The 17271-nt window shown below is 44.9% G+C and overlaps 3 protein-coding genes across 5 annotated transcripts; 2 read left to right on the plus strand and 1 right to left on the minus strand.

Moving 5' to 3' along the window:
* Positions 1 to 1675: 1675 nt before the first annotated feature.
* On the minus strand, positions 1676 to 10484 carry parp12b (poly (ADP-ribose) polymerase family, member 12b). Of its 3 annotated transcripts, XM_069671034.1 has the most exons (8): positions 10112 to 10484; positions 8713 to 8848; positions 7595 to 7844; positions 7413 to 7493; positions 6827 to 6953; positions 6573 to 6741; positions 3341 to 3461; positions 1676 to 3044 (listed from the first exon to the last, which is right to left on the minus strand). In XM_069671034.1, exons 1-8 carry the CDS (start codon positions 10444 to 10446, stop codon positions 2944 to 2946), a joined length of 1320 nt encoding a protein of 439 aa, XP_069527135.1. In that variant the 5' UTR covers positions 10447 to 10484; the 3' UTR covers positions 1676 to 2943. The 3 variants fall into 3 exon arrangements, 1 of the variants encoding a protein (XP_069527135.1); XR_011308720.1 differs by lacking the exons at positions 1676 to 3044; positions 3341 to 3461 and adding an exon at positions 3469 to 5854 and having other exon boundaries at positions 5897 to 6741; XR_011308719.1 differs by lacking the exons at positions 1676 to 3044; positions 3341 to 3461 and adding an exon at positions 3469 to 4888 and having other exon boundaries at positions 5015 to 6741.
* Positions 4056 to 6161, plus strand: LOC138599360 (DNA-directed RNA polymerase II subunit RPB1-like). The gene is made up of 2 exons (XM_069670995.1): positions 4056 to 4063; positions 4775 to 6161. Exons 1-2 carry the CDS (start codon positions 4056 to 4058, stop codon positions 6159 to 6161), a joined length of 1395 nt encoding a protein of 464 aa, XP_069527096.1.
* Positions 10485 to 11218: 734 nt separating the features above from the next.
* Positions 11219 to 17251, plus strand: ovch1 (ovochymase 1). Its single transcript, XM_069671551.1, has 13 exons — positions 11219 to 11273; positions 11619 to 11708; positions 12087 to 12270; positions 12363 to 12438; positions 12766 to 12955; positions 13289 to 13428; positions 15701 to 15851; positions 15936 to 15977; positions 16070 to 16298; positions 16443 to 16600; positions 16690 to 16788; positions 16868 to 17001; positions 17090 to 17251. Exons 1-13 carry the CDS (start codon positions 11219 to 11221, stop codon positions 17249 to 17251), a joined length of 1710 nt encoding a protein of 569 aa, XP_069527652.1.
* The last annotated feature ends 20 nt before the right edge of the window (positions 17252 to 17271 follow it).

A 17271-nucleotide genomic window follows, 5' to 3' on the forward strand; every position in this document is an offset into this window, starting at 1 on the left:
TTGATTGACAGATCCATGCTCTGACTGATTTTCTGTCTCAGCTGAATATTTTCAATGTTTCATATTCATTATTTTCCTCCTCATGAATCATTGATCTCTCTGCTCGGGCCTGTCCGGTTCTGTACGGTTCTTTTCCGGCCTGCTCAGCTTACAGATCCAGGCCGCTTACACCTCTGCTGGACTGGCTCTGCTCGGTTCGGTCTCCTCTCACACTGACCCCATTACCGGACAGACCCCCGGCCTGCCTCCCCCCTCCCGGCCCTCCTCCGCGGACACACCGCTGCTCTCATGCCGTGTCTCAGGCTCCGTCCCGGGTCACAGCTGCAGAACATTCGGGCCCTGATAACCCGCTCCGGTCCGGTTTAACGTGATAACGACCGTGAATCTGATTCCCGTAATGAACCGGGTCTGGTGCGGATCCGCCTCCCTGCTTCATATAAGCGGTACGGAGCCGCAGCTGGAGCATCCACGCCGCCGCACCGACACCGAGTCCCGGCGATGCGGATCAGAGCCGCAGCAGCACGGATCAATAAAACACAGGCTTTACATGGAGAGAAAGCCGGGCCGAGCCGAGACGAGCCGTGCTAACATTACAGGTTAAATCCTCAAACAGATATCAAACCTACCTGCCATCCTGGAGATGCGGTTCCGGCGCGTCACGCCTCTCTGCAGCCGCGCGGCGCGCTCCCTGCGCGGGAGGAGGAGGAGGAGAGTCCCCGCGGAATCAGACCTTCATCAGTCCGCAGTCTGCTTCACCTCCCCATTCTGCACGAGACAAACACCGAGCCCGGTAACCTGGACCCGGAGCGGCTGCTCCCGGACCAGTCAGATGGATTCAGAGCTCGTCCGGTCCCGGTACCAGTCCGACCCTGCTCCGCCTGCTGAGCGTCAGGTGATCCGGATCTACAATTCAAACGACATCTTGTTTTTCCACACACACACACACACACACACACGCGCGCGCGCGCGGAGCAGGACTGGGATCAGCATCCTGACAGAACCGGGTCAATCTTAGTGTAAATCACATGAAAATAATAAAGATTGAAACCTTTAAATCTTTTTTTATAAAGTCTATTTTTACATGTTTTATAATATTTATGTCTGATCTGTAACAATCTCATCATTAAAGTCCAGAATCAGAATCTACGGTGGCCTGGAGGGCGTTTGTCTTTGACGTTTACTTCTGTGTGTGATCAAAACTCTGTAGCGCCACCTGTGGTACAAACCAATGACTGTATGTATATAGATATCTATCAATATCTACGTCTGTATCATTGCTATTTGAGGGCCTATGTGCTGAGAAACAACTTCCTGTCACATGACCTGCATGTAATAGTTAGCCACAAATGCTTTTGAGAAAGCCTTGCTAATACATTAACAGTGTGATGTGGTAGCATAGCATACATTTAGCATGTTAAAGGCTAGTGTGCATTATTACGAATAAGAAACCTCCAAGCGGACAGTCAGGACCTCCTGAAAATGTCAGTCAATTTTACAGGATCTCAAAAATTAAACATGATCGCCGATATGTTTAATCTCTTTCACAATAAAATTCTAAACATTGAAATCCTGACATCACTATATTCCAGCAGGAAGTTCAGCCATGCGACGCTAAGAGAGCGGGTTCAGGTGTTTTCTCTACAAACATATAAAAGTTTGATAAAAACAGACTCAATAAAAGGAGCACAGACGCTTCTTTAAACATACGTTTATACAAAGTGTAAGTCTGAAAATAGCTTTAAAATAGTAAAATAAATCTGTACAAAAGGTCTCAAATATATCCACCAAGATCTTTCTATTGTATCACAGAAAAACACACACATTAATGCTGAAACATGCCAGAGTGTTAAAATGAGCTGTTTGCCGCTGCTGCCAAAGGAACATAAACTAACCAGGAACATGAAGAGATATCAAACCAAACACCCGCAGAGGAAATCATTTAAGTTATCACATCGCTAAAAAGACATCTTTAAAAATATGACCTATTTTCTGTAACAGTCCAAATTTGTCTCTTATTTTATATTTTATAATTTATAAGCACACAGGATGTTGTGGAGCTACAAACAGAACTTACAGGTTCTGTTTACAAACTAAGAAAAGCTCATTCAAAACCTCATTGACATTTTTATCAATTTAAACAACCAAGAAATCGAGCAGCAGAACAAATCCTTACTTGGCTTTATATGTCGAGATAAAATCTATACATTTAGAAATAAAGAACAATTATGGTTGTTTATTCGGCACTTCGTGATTTTAGTGGCTCCACTACGCTGTCATGGCAGCTCTAGCTTTCGCTAACAAAGTAATTGTTTAATTATGTTGCTAAGTGCGGCTCATGGTGGTTCATGACGGTCTAGACCTGCTCTGTCTGTAAAGTGTCTCGAGATAACTCTGGTTATGATTTGATTGATAATTAAATTCAGACATTTTGATGTCTCTTAAAGACAGCAAAGCGTTTGTGTTTTGTCTTTTTGGTCTCAGAACTTAGAAGTCAAACTTTCATAAACAAAATTCACAAAGAATCAAAGAGGCTAAAAGAGAGACCGTGCTGAGCTGCTGGACACTCGGGATGTCTTTGGCTTTCTGTCTACATCCTGTAAACATTGTTAGCTAACAGTAGTAGTAGCAGGTCATTAGCTGAGTATGTTGTTGGAGGAAGTGGAACAAGTCATGTGATCATCCAAGTCATCAGGATTCATCCTCTGAGGACCATGAACATCGAAAGTAAACTTCATGAATATTCAAACCTGTTTCAGTCTGAGCCTGTAAACCCGCAAAAATCCTCCGTAACAGACTCGTCCTCGTCAGAACGTTTCTACAGTAAAGTGTGAAGTCAGCGGAGCGACCTGAAGGAAACACTACGGATCACAGCCGTGTTAAACAGAAGAAGTCTCTGGATCAGGTGCAGGCTGGACAGACCCGACAACAGCAGGTCCTGGTTCTTTACTCAGCTGCCCGCCGCTGAACCTCAGCCACGGAGACGAAGCGCGGGCGACGGCGAACCCTCCTCTTGGTGTTGTGTTTGGGGTTCCTCTGGTACATGTCTGCCGTGAAGAAGAAGAAATCAGAAACACCAACGAGGAAGAGATTGTCCTCGATACATTCCACTGCTGACGCATGGCAACACAGAAATAACACCAAACCTGACTTGACACGGGTCAACCTGTCCGCACTTGTGACTTGTCTTTGGACTCGTCTTAACTCACACAGGACTTGGGACTTGTTCATCCTGACTATGAACATCAGTCATGACCTACCTGTCTCGACTCTGGACTTCCTAACAAAGATTTTCCCGAGTCTGTGGACAGTTCCCCTGACAGGAAGTGACAGGAAGTGTTACCTGTGAAGCTGAGGATGTACTGTCTCTGCCCTTTCACCACATGGACGTCAGCCGTTCTGTCCAACTGAAACGAGACCTCCAGAGTCCTCGAGGTCACTGATGTGGTGCGCTGCTTCTCATCCTGAGGGAGTAAAGAGGATCAGAACCCGACTCTCACGGTCCGGATCCAAAGAGGAACTGAATTTACATTCATTATTTGATGCTTCAGGACACAGGTGTCCAACTCAAGGCCCGCGGAACAATAATACCTGGCCCGGGAGATAATATCACATGTCTATCATAACTGGCCCGCCGACATACAGCACGCAAACTGCTGGTACTACAAATCCCAAAATGCACTGCAACCGCTGGCAAGCCAATCAAAACCTGCAGGCACCGGCTGTGCAAGTTGGCATTTCTACGCGATGAAACGGAGCTTCTCACTGCGTGACACCTCCGTGTGATCGCGGACATGTATGAGGCAGTGAGAGCTTAACAAGCCAAGCTGCAGTTAGGACACTTGGGTCACTTTTTATGTTGCCAAGCAATGACAAACCAGGTCTCCACCACCGTGTTCCAACTCTGCATTTTGCTCTTACGCTGAGCACACTTGGCACTGAGTTCACAAAACGATTTGCCGACTTTGGAGCTGAGAAATTTAAATAAGAACTGCTCAGTAATCTGTAAACATCCAAATACAGCTGATAGAACTGTGATGGCACACTCAAGGCGAAGCATGACTCTGTGAGCGCTGCACACCTACAAGCTGCTCAAATGTTCTGCATGTTTTTAAGCACATAGCTGTGAGAGCAACTTTTCTCTGTGATGAAGATGAACAGAACCTCACACAGGAGTCGTCTCACTGATGCACACCTTCACTCCATCCTGAGAGTGTCCACAGCTCAGAACCTGATCCTAAACATTCATGAACCTGCAGCCAAGAAAGATGCCAAGCATCTGGCTCAGGCAAACGGGCGTAAGACACCTTTTCCTGTAATCACTAGTAAGACTGCTTACGAGGAAAATACTTTACACATACATTTTCACCAGATTGATCACATTTAAAACATTCTTATTTTGCTTGACGGTTATAATTAAAAAAACTAAATATATAGAAAAACAGTTTTCTGGCTGTTTTTGATGCCTCATTGCCTCGTGTCTTTTATTTTAAATCTCATCTCTTTTTGATACCCTTGCTTTTCTAGGACAAACCTATGAGATGTTTTGGGAGCAGTTAAGCTTAAATACCGTGGTCCATTTAAGTCGATACATTAAGTGTGTTTTTAATTTCAGCCCCCTCTTTGATTGAGTTTGACACCCCTGCTTTAGGATAAAGACCTCTACAACTAGTCCCCTAACCTCTACAACTAGTCCCCAGACCTCTACAACTAGTCCCCTAACCTCTACAACTAGTCCCCAGACCTCTACAACTAGTCCCCTAACCTCTACAACTAGTCCCCAGACCTCAACAATTAGTCCCCAGAACTCCATAATTAGTCCCCAGAACTCCATAACTAGTCCCCAGACCTCTACAACTAGTCCCCAGACCTCAACAACTAGTCCCCAGACCTCAACAACTAGTCCCCAGAACTCCATAACTAGTCCCCAGACCTCCATAACTAGTCCCAAGACCTCTACAACTAGTCCCCAGAACTCCATAACCAGTCCCCTAACCTCTACAACCAGTCCCCAGACATCTATAACTAGTCCCCTAATATCTACAACTAGTCACCTAACCTCTACAACTAGTCCCCAGAACTCCATAACTAGTCCCCAGACCTCTACAACTAGTCCCCAGACATCTATAACTAGTCCCCAGACCTCTACAATTAGTCTCCTAACCTCTACAGCTAGTCCCCAGACATCTATAACTAGTCCCCTAATATCTACAACTAGTCACCTAACCTCTACAACTAGTCCCCAGACCTCAACAACTAGTCCCCAGACATCTATAACTAGTCCCCTAATATCTACAACTAGTCACCTAACCTCTACAACTAGTCCCCAGAACTCCATAACTAGTCCCCAGACCTCTACAACTAGTCCCTTAACGTCTACAACTAGTCCCAAGATCTCTACAACTAGTCCCCAGACCTCTACAATTAGTCTCCTAACCTCTACAGCTAGTCCCCAGACATCTATAACTAGTCCCCTAATATCTACAACTAGTCACCTAACCTCAACAACTAGTCCCCAGACCTCAACAACTAGTCCCCAGACATCTATAACTAGTCCCTTAACGTCTACAACTAGTCCCAAGATCTCTAAAACTAGTCCCCAGACCTCTACAATTAGTCCCCAGACCTCAACAACTAGTCCCCAGAACTCCATAACTAGTCCCCAGACCTCTACAACTAGTCCCTTAACATCTACAACTAGTCCCAAGATCTCTACAACTAGTCCCCAGACCTCTACAATTAGTCCCCAGACCTCAACAACTAGTCCCCAGAACTCCATAACTAGTCCCCAGACCTCTACAACTAGTCCCTTAACATCTACAACTAGTCCCAAGATCTCTACAACTAGTCCCCAGACCTCTGCAATTAGTCTCCTAACCTCTACAACTAGCCCCAAGACCTCTACAATTAGTCCCCAGACCTCAACAACTAGTCCCCAGAACTCCATAACTAGTCCCCAGACCTCTACAACTAGTCCCTTAACCTCTACAACTAGTCCCCAGACATCTATAACTAGACCCCTAATATCTACAACTAGTCACCTAACCTCTACAGCTAGTCCCCAGACCTCAACAACTAGTCTCCTAACCTCTACAGCTAGTCCCCAGACCTCTACAATTAGTCTCCTAACCTCTACAACTAGTCCCCAAGACCTCTACAACTAGTCCCAAGATCTCAACAACTAGTCCCCAGAACTCCATAACTAGTCCCAAGATCTCTACAACTAGTCCCCAGACCTCTACAACTAGTCCCTTTACGTCTACAACTAGCCCCCAGACCTCTACAACTAGTCCCCAGAACTCCATAACTAGTCCCATAACCTCTACAACTAGTCCCCAGACATCTATAACTAGTCCCCTAATATCTACAACTAGTCACCCAACCTCTACAACTAGTCCCCAGAACTCCATAACTAGTCCCCAGACCTCTACAACTAGTCCCTTAACGTCTACAACTAGTCCTCAGACCTCTACAATTAGTCTCCTAACCTCTACAGCTAGTCCCCAGAACTCTACAACTAGTCCTTACTGAACTCTTTGACCTTTGACCCTCCTCTTTTAAGCAGCCCAACTCACTGGCTGTCCGTACTCGACCCAGCCCCCCTGGTCTCCCTTGTAGTACCACAGCCAATCAGTGGTCAGGACATAGTGAGGTGGCTTAGTTGCTGAGGAAACCGTGGAGAGACGGCGAACAGGCTGTAGGCCCCGCCTCATCAGCAGGAAGTCAACGGGCTGATCACCCCAGCTGAGGACAGAGAGAGAAAAGTTGAGGTCACTGCCTGATCAAATGCAGATCATCTTCATACCTGAACAAAGACGTGACCTCTGACCTCTGAGACTTGGACGGGTCACAGAAATCCTTCTCAATGTCCTCCATATCCCGCAGGTATGTCCAGGTGAAGCCGTCAAACACCTCCCACTTGTAAGGCAGGTGGAAGTGAACACGACGACACTCGTCTGCACAAAGATAAGACAGAACTTTATTAAATTCTGGAGACGAAATACAGTCCCAATAAAACGGAGGCGCAGCACACCAGACTCCTGTTTAAAAAGTACTGATTTTAATCAGCCTGCATTCTGAGGTCAAGACAGATCAACACATCGCCTGCAGAGAAAATGTGCCTTCAAAGATTCTGATTGTTTCAATGATAATAGAAAACAAAAGAGGTTATTATGGTCTGTAAAAGTTCAATCATTTAAATGTCTTCTTCTTCTTTAAGAAGAACTTTTAGATTCTTTGTTAAGATGAACACACAGTTCATCATGTTTTTATTACGTCTAAACTTTGTCACTCTGCTGCCCCCTGGTGGAGATCAAAGGAAGCTGCAGGACGAGCAGAAGCAAACCTGAGCTGCACGTCACATGATCATCAGGTGACAGTCAGACTGACGGTGATGATGATGAGGGTGAACTCACTGAGGAACCTGCAGCTGCTCCTGATGAAGTGCAGACAGATCTCGTCTCCATCCACCTGAGAGGTCGAGTCAGGACCGCTCTCTGAGACACACACACACATACATACACACACTGAGATCAATACAACCTGTGTGACAGGGGTGTGGCTCACCTGTGTGTGTGTGTGTGTGTGTGACACTCACCTGTGCCGGCTGTGCTCAGGTGGTGGACGTTTCTGTAGATGAAGGGCAGCTCCTGGATCAGCTCCCCGCTCAGTCCTCGCTCCTCCAGCATGCGGCGGCCATGTTGGTTGATGGTGTGCTGACGCTGACACCTGAGCCCAAACGCACAGTCGCCCTGAATGAAGTGCAGACACAGGTGCACTTTGGTGCAGCTCACCTGGAAGGTGCAGCCGCCGAGAGGAGCTGAGCCTCTGTTATAGTGAGAGCACACCTGAGGGGGAGGAGACAATGTCAGGTCACACCTGAGGGGGAGGAGACAATGGCAGGTCACACCTGAAGGGGAGGACACAACCACCTGTCACCGAGAGATGAACCATGTTCTGGTGATTACCTGCAGAAATGTCCGTCAGTCAATCTTTATTTTTTTGATTTTTTTTGATCTATTTTTTTCCTCTGACTTCCTGTTGAAAGCTTCTGTTTGAGGTTCACCAAGCTTCTCTTCACGGTTTCTTCTTCTCTTTTTTTATTGATACTGCGTTATGACATAAAGTCTGAGTGTATCGTCCAATCACCTAGCAGGATCTTCTCTGTCCCCGCCCACAGAACCCAGAAACTGATTCGTTCTTTTGTTCGTCTCCAAGAGAAGGAATGAAGACAGTGACAGAAACTGCAGAAAGTGATTCAGGTTTAAATAAAGATATGAAAAAAAACAAACTTAAAAAAAACATGCAGAAGAGTCAGTGTAAAATCACAGCGATGAAGACTTCATCTACAGATTCAAATGTTCACGTGTGTGTGTGTGTGTGTGTGTGTGTGTGTGTGTGTGTGTGTGGGTGTGTGTGTGTGTGTGTGTGTGTGTGTGTGTGTGTGTGTGTGAGAGTCAGGACCATGTTGGCGCACTAGGCGAGTTTGGAATTACGCGCCTCCCACTACACACAGTATCATTGTGTGTACATGGCATGCCAGTGTGAACACAGTTATCCAGAACAGACCTGATTATTACGTTTGATATTGTGATAAAGATCAATCAGGCCCACTAGAATGTGTTAGGATATGAAGACATTGTGGGGCCTTAGACCACAGTAGGGGGGTCTGAGAGAGTGAGTGAGTGAGTGAGTGTGCGTGTGTGTGTGTGACACCTCGGGCAGCAGGGTGGGGTCGTTCTGCAGCAGCAGCAGGAACAGCTCGTCCTCGTGCAGCTCGTGCAGCGTGCACTCTCTCAGTAACTGAAAGTTGTGATCAGAGCGGACGTCGTGGGAGAATTTACACGACTTCCTGTCAAAATTAAAAATAATCTTCATTTAATCAGATGAATCAAAACTGTTCATGACTCCACATTTAATATATTTAAAGATCAAACTTTATGAATTTAACTTGGTTAAAAACAGGAAATGGAACAATGAGTCAATTATCAAAACGTTGGCTGATTATTTTTCTGTCGATGAAGTCAGCTTTAAAATTGTTACAGCTGTATGTGTTCCCTGCACTGTTTGTCCCTTTGGCCTTTCTGTTGTCTTCCCAGCTCTTCCCTGCTGGTTGCACAATGAGGTTCACCTCGTCTTGGATGCTTAAAAACCCCAGACTTGGCATCTGAAGGGGAGAGGCTTCTGGAGTGGGGACTGCTGTGGTTCTGCCTCTCAGACTGGGATTTTGTGTTGTTGTGATCTAGTTGCTTTGGTTATCCTTCAGTTAATTTGGTTGTTAGTATTGTCTATAATAAATCCCTTGGTTTTGACTTTTTTAAGGTGTTTCCTGTGAGTTCGTTGGGTTGTTAGCCCCATAGGGCCGCCTCAGGGTGGGGCGTAACAAAAAATCACGCAATAATTAAAATACATTGATGACATCACTGAAATCAGATTTTAAAGTCAAAGTTAAATGAAACCGTTTGATTCAGAAAGTCCACAAACTTCTGGCCTCAGAGTCAGATTAACCTGAAACACGAATGAAGAGACGCCTGATGATGTTAAATTAATATAATAAATATATACATATTTATTCATCATCTATCAGATGATCTCAGTCTCAACAGTTTAAATATTATGCATCACTTTTCATGACTTGTGTTCAAATACAAACGTTTCCACGCTCAGTCTGAAGCGTTTCAGTGCCTTTGTTTCGTTTCTCTGCAAATCAAAAAGCCGCGTCACAATCAGCTGTTCCATGACATCAGTGAGGTCTGATGTCCTGACGTCAGATAGTTTGACTTAAAAGTTACTGAGGAACATTTTAATGACACGAATTATTGATATGAATTATTGATGTGAATTATTGATGGTATTTTCTGACTATCTGCAGCTTCAGTTTCTGTTTCCTTCAGTTTCGTTTCTCTTTGCAGGTCTAAGTATCACTCCGCCGTGGAGGAACACAGGAAGTAGTCCTCTCTGAATATGTATTACAGTTTAATAAATGACATTAAAAACTCTGCTGTTGTTAAAGACCTACGGAAGCCCGAATAGAAGAACACAGTGATAAGCTGTTCACACGTGCATTTGTGATGAACCTGTCACTGACACACCTGAGTGCATGCGCGCGGCTCACCTGCCTTTCCCGAACCTACAGTTTCCGTAGATGAAGAACCTGCACAGGTGCAGATGCTGACAGGCTCCGCTCTCCGCGCACTTCTCGTGGCAGTACGCGTCGCACAGCCGCAGGGAGGTCCGCGCGACCACCGTGCAGTCCTCCGGACGTTCCCCACCGGCCCCCGCCGGGCCGCGGACCAGCAGAAAGCGGGAGCAGCCTTGGATTATGAAAAGGAACTCTTCTTCGCTGATGTCGCAGCTCTCCAGCAGCTTCCGGTGCAGCTCCTGGAGGTACAGGGCTCCTCCCGCGCTGAGGAGAGCGCGCGTGGCATCCAGGATCTCCCGGGTGTACATCCTCACCGATCAGCTGATCCGGACCGACTGGCGCTAGCGAGGATCTCCGACAGGTACAACACGGGCTCACTTCCGCTTCGGCACTGCCACAATAAAAGCCTACTGCCATACATCTAGTCACCGGGAGACGTGACGTCACAGTTACTATCTAACAACTCTCAACATTTATTTATTAAAAAAACAGAAAACATTTATTTATGAATAATTAAACATTAATCATTATTATTCAATATTATAAACAAACGTGTGTGTGTGTGTGTGTGTGTGTGTGTGTGTGTGTGTGTGTGTGTGTGTGTGTGTGTGTGAGTGAGAGTGTGTGCGTGTGCGTGTGTGTGTGTGAGTTTTAAACAGTTTATCAAACTAAACTTTTTAACATTTCACAAAGACAAGGATAACACACACACTCTCACTCACACACACTCTCACACTCACACACACACACACACACACACACACACACACAGACACTAGTTACGTGTTCATTAAACGTTTGATCTTCATGTTCGTGTTTTTCACTGAACAGATAAATAAGAGTGTATTAATTATATTTACAGTAATATAATTAATTAAAATAGTGTAATTATAATGACATTAAAGTTAATCAAACAGTAAATATAAAAACTGTAAATATTTGACTGTATAAACCTGAAAACACCTGATCGTTTGACTGCTCGATCAGTGAAGCTGCAGGTGTTTCTAATCACACAGGTGTGTGTGTGAGACTCATTAAAGAGAGTGTGTGTGGATCAGTCAGTGTGATCGTCAGTGAGTCATGAAGCTGTGTGAGGTCTGTCTGCTGTTTGTGAGTCTGTTTACACTCAGCATAGGTGAGACTCTGCTGATCTCAGGTCTGTTATACTGAACTGTTAGCAGCTGATCTCAGGTCTGTTCTATTACACTGTTAGCAGCTGATCTCAGGTCTGTTCTATTACACTGTTAGCAGCTGATCTCAGGTCTGTTCTATTAAACTGTTAGCAGCTGATCTCAGGTCTGTTCTATTACACTGTTAGCAGCTGATCTCAGGTCTGTTCTATTAAACTGTTAGCAGCTGATCTCAGGTCTGTTATATTACACTGTTAACAGCTGATCTCAGGTCAGATTTTAATGTCAGTGTTTCTCAGCTTTCAAAGAGTCTGTTGGTGATTCACTGAAGGTGTGTTTTGTCTCTTTAGGTGTGAATCAGATCCAGGATCAGCTGAATGTGACTCAGAATGAAACTCTGCAGGACAATCAGACTTTCTCTGAACTCTTTGGATTCAGCGGTGAGTTTAACAACTCCAACAGATTTAATCTGAAACTGAGATTATAAGAAAACATCATTATTAAAGAAGAATCAACAATCAGCTCTTTAAACATGTTAAACTATATTAAAATAAAGTGAACGTTTTTCTGTTTGATTTGTAGACAGTTGTTGACCACACACAAATATCAAGCAACATATGGACAGTATTCTTTACATTAACACTGTGTGTGTGTGTGTGTGTGTGTGTGTGTGTGTGTGTGTGTGTGTGTGTGTGTGTGTGTGTGTGTGTGTGTGTGTGTGTGTGTGTGTGTGTGTGTGTGTGTGTGTGTGTGTGTGTGTGTGTCTGTGTGTCTGTGTGTGTGTGTGTGTGTGTCTGTGTGTGTGTGTGTGGTGTCAGACCTGTCGGGGGTCCGGGTCTTCCGCCCGGAGCAGGAGATGGAGACCAGGATCATCGGGGGGCAGGAGGCCTGGGCTCACTCCTGGCCCTGGCAAGTGTCTCTCTGCTTCGCCTCCATGCCGGCCTGCGGGGGCGCCGTCATCGGGCCACTGTGGATCATCTCCGCAGCACACTGCTTCAAGAGGTCAGAGGTCACCTGTTAGTGACCTGAACCCGGGTCAGACCCGGTTCAGACCCAGATCAGAACATGGGTCATGATGTTGGTTCTGTCTGCAGGTACAATAAAGCTTCTTTCTGGACGGTTCTGGCTGGAAAACATGACCTGGACAATCCTCACGAACCGGGACAACAAGTGAGACACAAACTGTGACATTATGTTGTGTGACATAAATGAAGTGTTTGATCTGCACTAACATTTAAAACTCCAAAGCAGCTCCTGGTCTGTGAGGTAAAATGATGTTTTTGTGAATGGAGTCTGGTGCATGAAAAACTAAAACCTATTTGACCTGACTATATTTAAAATACTGCCCAGGTTAAGAGGTAAACGGCTTTAGCTGCAGGTAAACCGTCAGCACACAAGGAGGACTGTGGGTGTGTGGTCACAGCTTTCTGAGGTGATAAAATAAAGGACTAATGTCAAATGTCCGCCTGGTCGTAAAGTGACTGTGTCTTTGTCCAGCTGGTCAGCGTCTCCATGATCATCTCACACCATGGCTACAACTTTCGCACCAAAGAGAGCGACGTGGCTCTGCTGAAGCTGCAGCAACCGCTTGTCTTCAACCAGTTCGTCCGACCCATCAACGTCTGGTTAACCTCCCCCCCCCCGGACAGAAAGTGCACCATCACTGGCTGGGGCTCCACCCGAGAGAGTGAGACGGCTCTACACTCAGAGCGTTTTAACAAAAGATCTTTCACTTATTTGGGAGTTGGTGTCAGATTTGGTTTTACATGACTTGTTATCAGGATTGATGCTAAAATATAACTTCCCCAACTGATCGGCGTCGGTAAAATGAATGAATTCAGTTTTAAAAAATGTATCTCCGCCATGTTTCAGCGTAATATGACGACAATTGAGCAAGATGGGTACTAAAACTTTTGTAGACTATGCGAGATGTTGTTTCAACTTGATGCGGAATTCACATGAATTTTCCGAGTTATGAATTCAGGAAAGAAAGTGGACTGACTGGTCTCTGGTTCTTCAGATGGTCCTCGAGTTCACAGACTGCAGGAGGTGAATGTGACCATCCTGCACCCTGGTGTCTGTAACCAGTACTACCTCGGCAGGATGAGACCCTCCATGTTCTGTGCCGGGAAGACCGGGGGAGGAGCCGACGCCTGCCAGGTAAGACTGAGGGACAAGAGGGACAAAAGGGCCATTAGGGCTCAGACTGGGACGATGGCCGGGTGTGTCCGAAACTGCATACTATCATACTAAACATACTAACCGTGACGTAAAAATGAGTATGTCGTTCGTTCCCATCTCATAGTATGCAGTTTTGTGTATGCGAGAAATGCCCGGATGTAAACTAGATCGGCCCGGATGTTTGAGTATGAGACGGGATCACTGGTTGTACTCAACCGCCCCAAAATGCATTGCAGCTATTCAGCTTCTACTCTGGCGGAGATGGACCGGAGATCAGAGCGGACACACGTAAACGATTAAGTCACGTGATACGGAGAAGACGGCTCTGAGTATGATGCCAACGGCATCCTAATAGTCAGGTGAGTAGGCAGTATGCAGTACATACTGTTTGAGTCTGTAGTAGGCAGCACGTTAGTATGCGGTCTCGGACACAGCTCAGTGTTCAAAATGCCGTACTATACACTACATACTATATACTACATGCTATATACTACATGCTACATACTACATACTATATACTACAAACTACATACTACATGCTACATGCTACATGCTACATACTACATACTATATACTATATACTATATACTACATACTACATGCTACATTCTACATACTATATACTATATACTACATACTATATACTACACACTATATACTACATACTACATACTATATACTACACACTATATACTACATACTACATGCTACATTCCACATACTACATACTATATACTATATACTACACACTATATACTAAATACTACATACTATATACTACACACTATATACTACATACTACACACTATATGCTACATACTACATACTATATACTATATACTACATACTATATACTACACACTACATACTATATACTACATACTATATACTACACACTATATACTACATACTACATACTATATACTATATACTACATGCTACATGCTACATTCTACATACTATATACTATATACTACATACTATATACTACACACTATATACTATATACTATATACTACACACTATATACTACACACTACATACTATATACTATATACTACATACTACATACTATATAATACACACTACATACTACATACTATATACTACATACTACATACTATATACTACATACTATATACTACACACTATATACTACATACTATATACTACACACTATATACTACACACTACATACTATATACTACACACTACATACTACATACTATATACTACATACTATATACCACACACTATATACTATATACTACACACTACATACTATATACTACACACTATATACTACATACTATATACTACACACTATATACTACACACTACATACTACATACTACATACTATATACTACATACTACATACTATATACTACATACTATATACTACACACTATATACTACATACTACATACTATATACTACACACTACTACATACTACATACTACATACTATATACTAAACACTATATACTACATACTACATGCTATATACTATATGCTACATACTATATGCTACATACTACATACTACATGCTACATACTACATACTACATGCTACATACTACATGCTACATACTATATGCTACATACTATATACTACATACTACATACTACATGCTATATACTACAGACTACATGCTACATACTGTATACTACATGCTATATGCTGCATACTGCGTTGGGCGGTAGTCTGTAGTATGGAGGAGCTTTCAAATTCATTTTGCAGTATGCTATGCCTGGTGGAAGTTAACAATAACCACTGCTTCTTTAGCTATAGCGCCCCCTTCTGCTGGAGTGCTGCTGCTGTCCGTCACTTCATCTGCCGTTGTGACGTTCCAGTGCTTTACTGGATGCATACTGGAGATTTTCTCCGAATCAGTACAACATCCGGGTATTTTTGACATACTGCACATTTAGCTTTTGTTTGCATACTACAGACTACATGTAGGCCACATCAGGACGTACTGCTAGTGTAGTATGACATTTGAACACAGCAATTGACTCGACTTAAACTTCCTGTCTCTGTTGTTAACTTCCCGTCCCTGTCTTTAACTTCCCGTCTCTGTTGTTAACTTCCCGTCCCTGTCTTTAACTTCCCATCTCTGTTGTTAACTTCCTGTTCCTGTCTTTAATTTCCCGTCTCTGTCTTTAACTTCCTGTCTCTGTTGTTAACTTCCTGTTCCTGTCTTTAACTTCCTGTCTCTTGTTAACTTCGTGTTTTGTTCCTGTCTCAGGGGGACTCTGGCGGTCCTCTGTCCTGCTTTACAGGCAGCAGGTATGAGTTGGCAGGTTTGGTGAGTTGGGGGGTTGGTTGTGGACGAGCCAGGAGACCAGGAGTCTACACCAACATCCAGCAACATACAGAGTGGATTTCAAACATCCTGAGTGAGTCTCACAGGTGATCCAGCAGCTGTTTACCTGTACGAGTGTTTTGCCATCTAAAAAGTTAATGATGTGTTTCATTCACAGGTGATCCAAACATCTTGTACGCAGACGATGTCACTGCTGAAGGTTTTACATCAAACTATTAATATTTTAATCTATGGTCGATCTTCTGCTGTTAAACTACTGCTCTATGACTGTATCTGTTCTCCTGGACTCAGAGGACAGGTGTGGGAAGCAGCAGAGCTCCAGCTGTCGGAAGGCTCCAGGCCTCGCAGGTCTCTCAGTGTCCCAGAATGGTCTGGCGTCGGTGCCTGTGGAGAATGTCTCAGAGTCCTGCCCTTTCTCCTGGCCCTGGCAAGTAAGCCTGCAGGCCGCCGGACGGCACTATTGCAGCGGAACGCTGATCCACCGCCGCTGGGTCCTGACCGCCAAACACTGCAATGTCAGGTGGTACTATTACTGCTACTGCTGCTACTGCTACTACTGATACTACTGCTGCTAATGATACTACTGCTGCTACTGCTATTACTGCTACTGCTGCTACTACTGCTACTGTCGGTCTGACTCTGGGTCTGCTGTCTGTCCCTGCAGAGCTAAAGAGGACGTGGTGGTTCTGGGAGTCCATGACCTCCGGTTCTCCTCGTCTCAGACCGTTCCGGTGGACGAGGTCTTCAACCTGCCCGAGGACGGTAGCTTCCCCCCAAAGTCCGACCTGTCTCTGCTCCGCCTCAGCACGCCCGCCAGATTCAGTGAGAACACCTAAATACTCAGGGAAACAGGAAGTCATACTACAAAGTAAAAGGCTGAGTGAAACACTGAATCTGCCCTCTGGTCTCAGGTTCTAATGTGTGTCCGGTTTGTGTCCCTGACGAGGACGAGGAGCTGGACAGCAGCTGGTCCTGTGTGACGACCGGCTGGGGATCAACGAGTGCAGCAGGTGATCTGTACACGTTTTGTTTCTGCGCCCAGCTGAGATCATCGTATCTCATTGTTCTCTTGTCTCCCGTCTTCTGTAGCGGACGTTGATCCGAACCGGCTGCACCAGGCCGGACTGACTCTGGTGAATCAGACAAGCTGCAGGGAGAAGTGGGGGGGACTCATCAGTGACTCTCATGTCTGCTCACATCCTGCAGGCTCCGCCTCCTGCATGGTAACGTCCTTATGGAGGCTTTATTGTCACTTTAAGAAGATCTAACGCATATCATGTTCACATTAAGACCTTTATGTTCTCTCTGCAGGGGGACCAGGGAGCGCCGCTGGTGTGTCGGAAGCGTGGCTCCTACTTCCTGTTTGGCTTGGTCACATGGGGCAGCAGCCGGTGTGATGCAGACAAACCCGCCATTTTCTCCAGAGTGTCAGATTATCACTCCTGGCTCTCTGAGCTGACCGAAGACGTCTAAATGTTAAAAAAATAAACTTT

The sequence above is a fragment of the Semicossyphus pulcher genome, unplaced genomic scaffold (genome assembly GCF_022749685.1).
Source record: "Semicossyphus pulcher isolate SPU_LCO1_2020_fin unplaced genomic scaffold, fSemPul1.0.p SCAF_20, whole genome shotgun sequence".
Taxonomy (NCBI): Eukaryota; Metazoa; Chordata; class Actinopteri; order Labriformes; family Labridae; genus Semicossyphus; species Semicossyphus pulcher.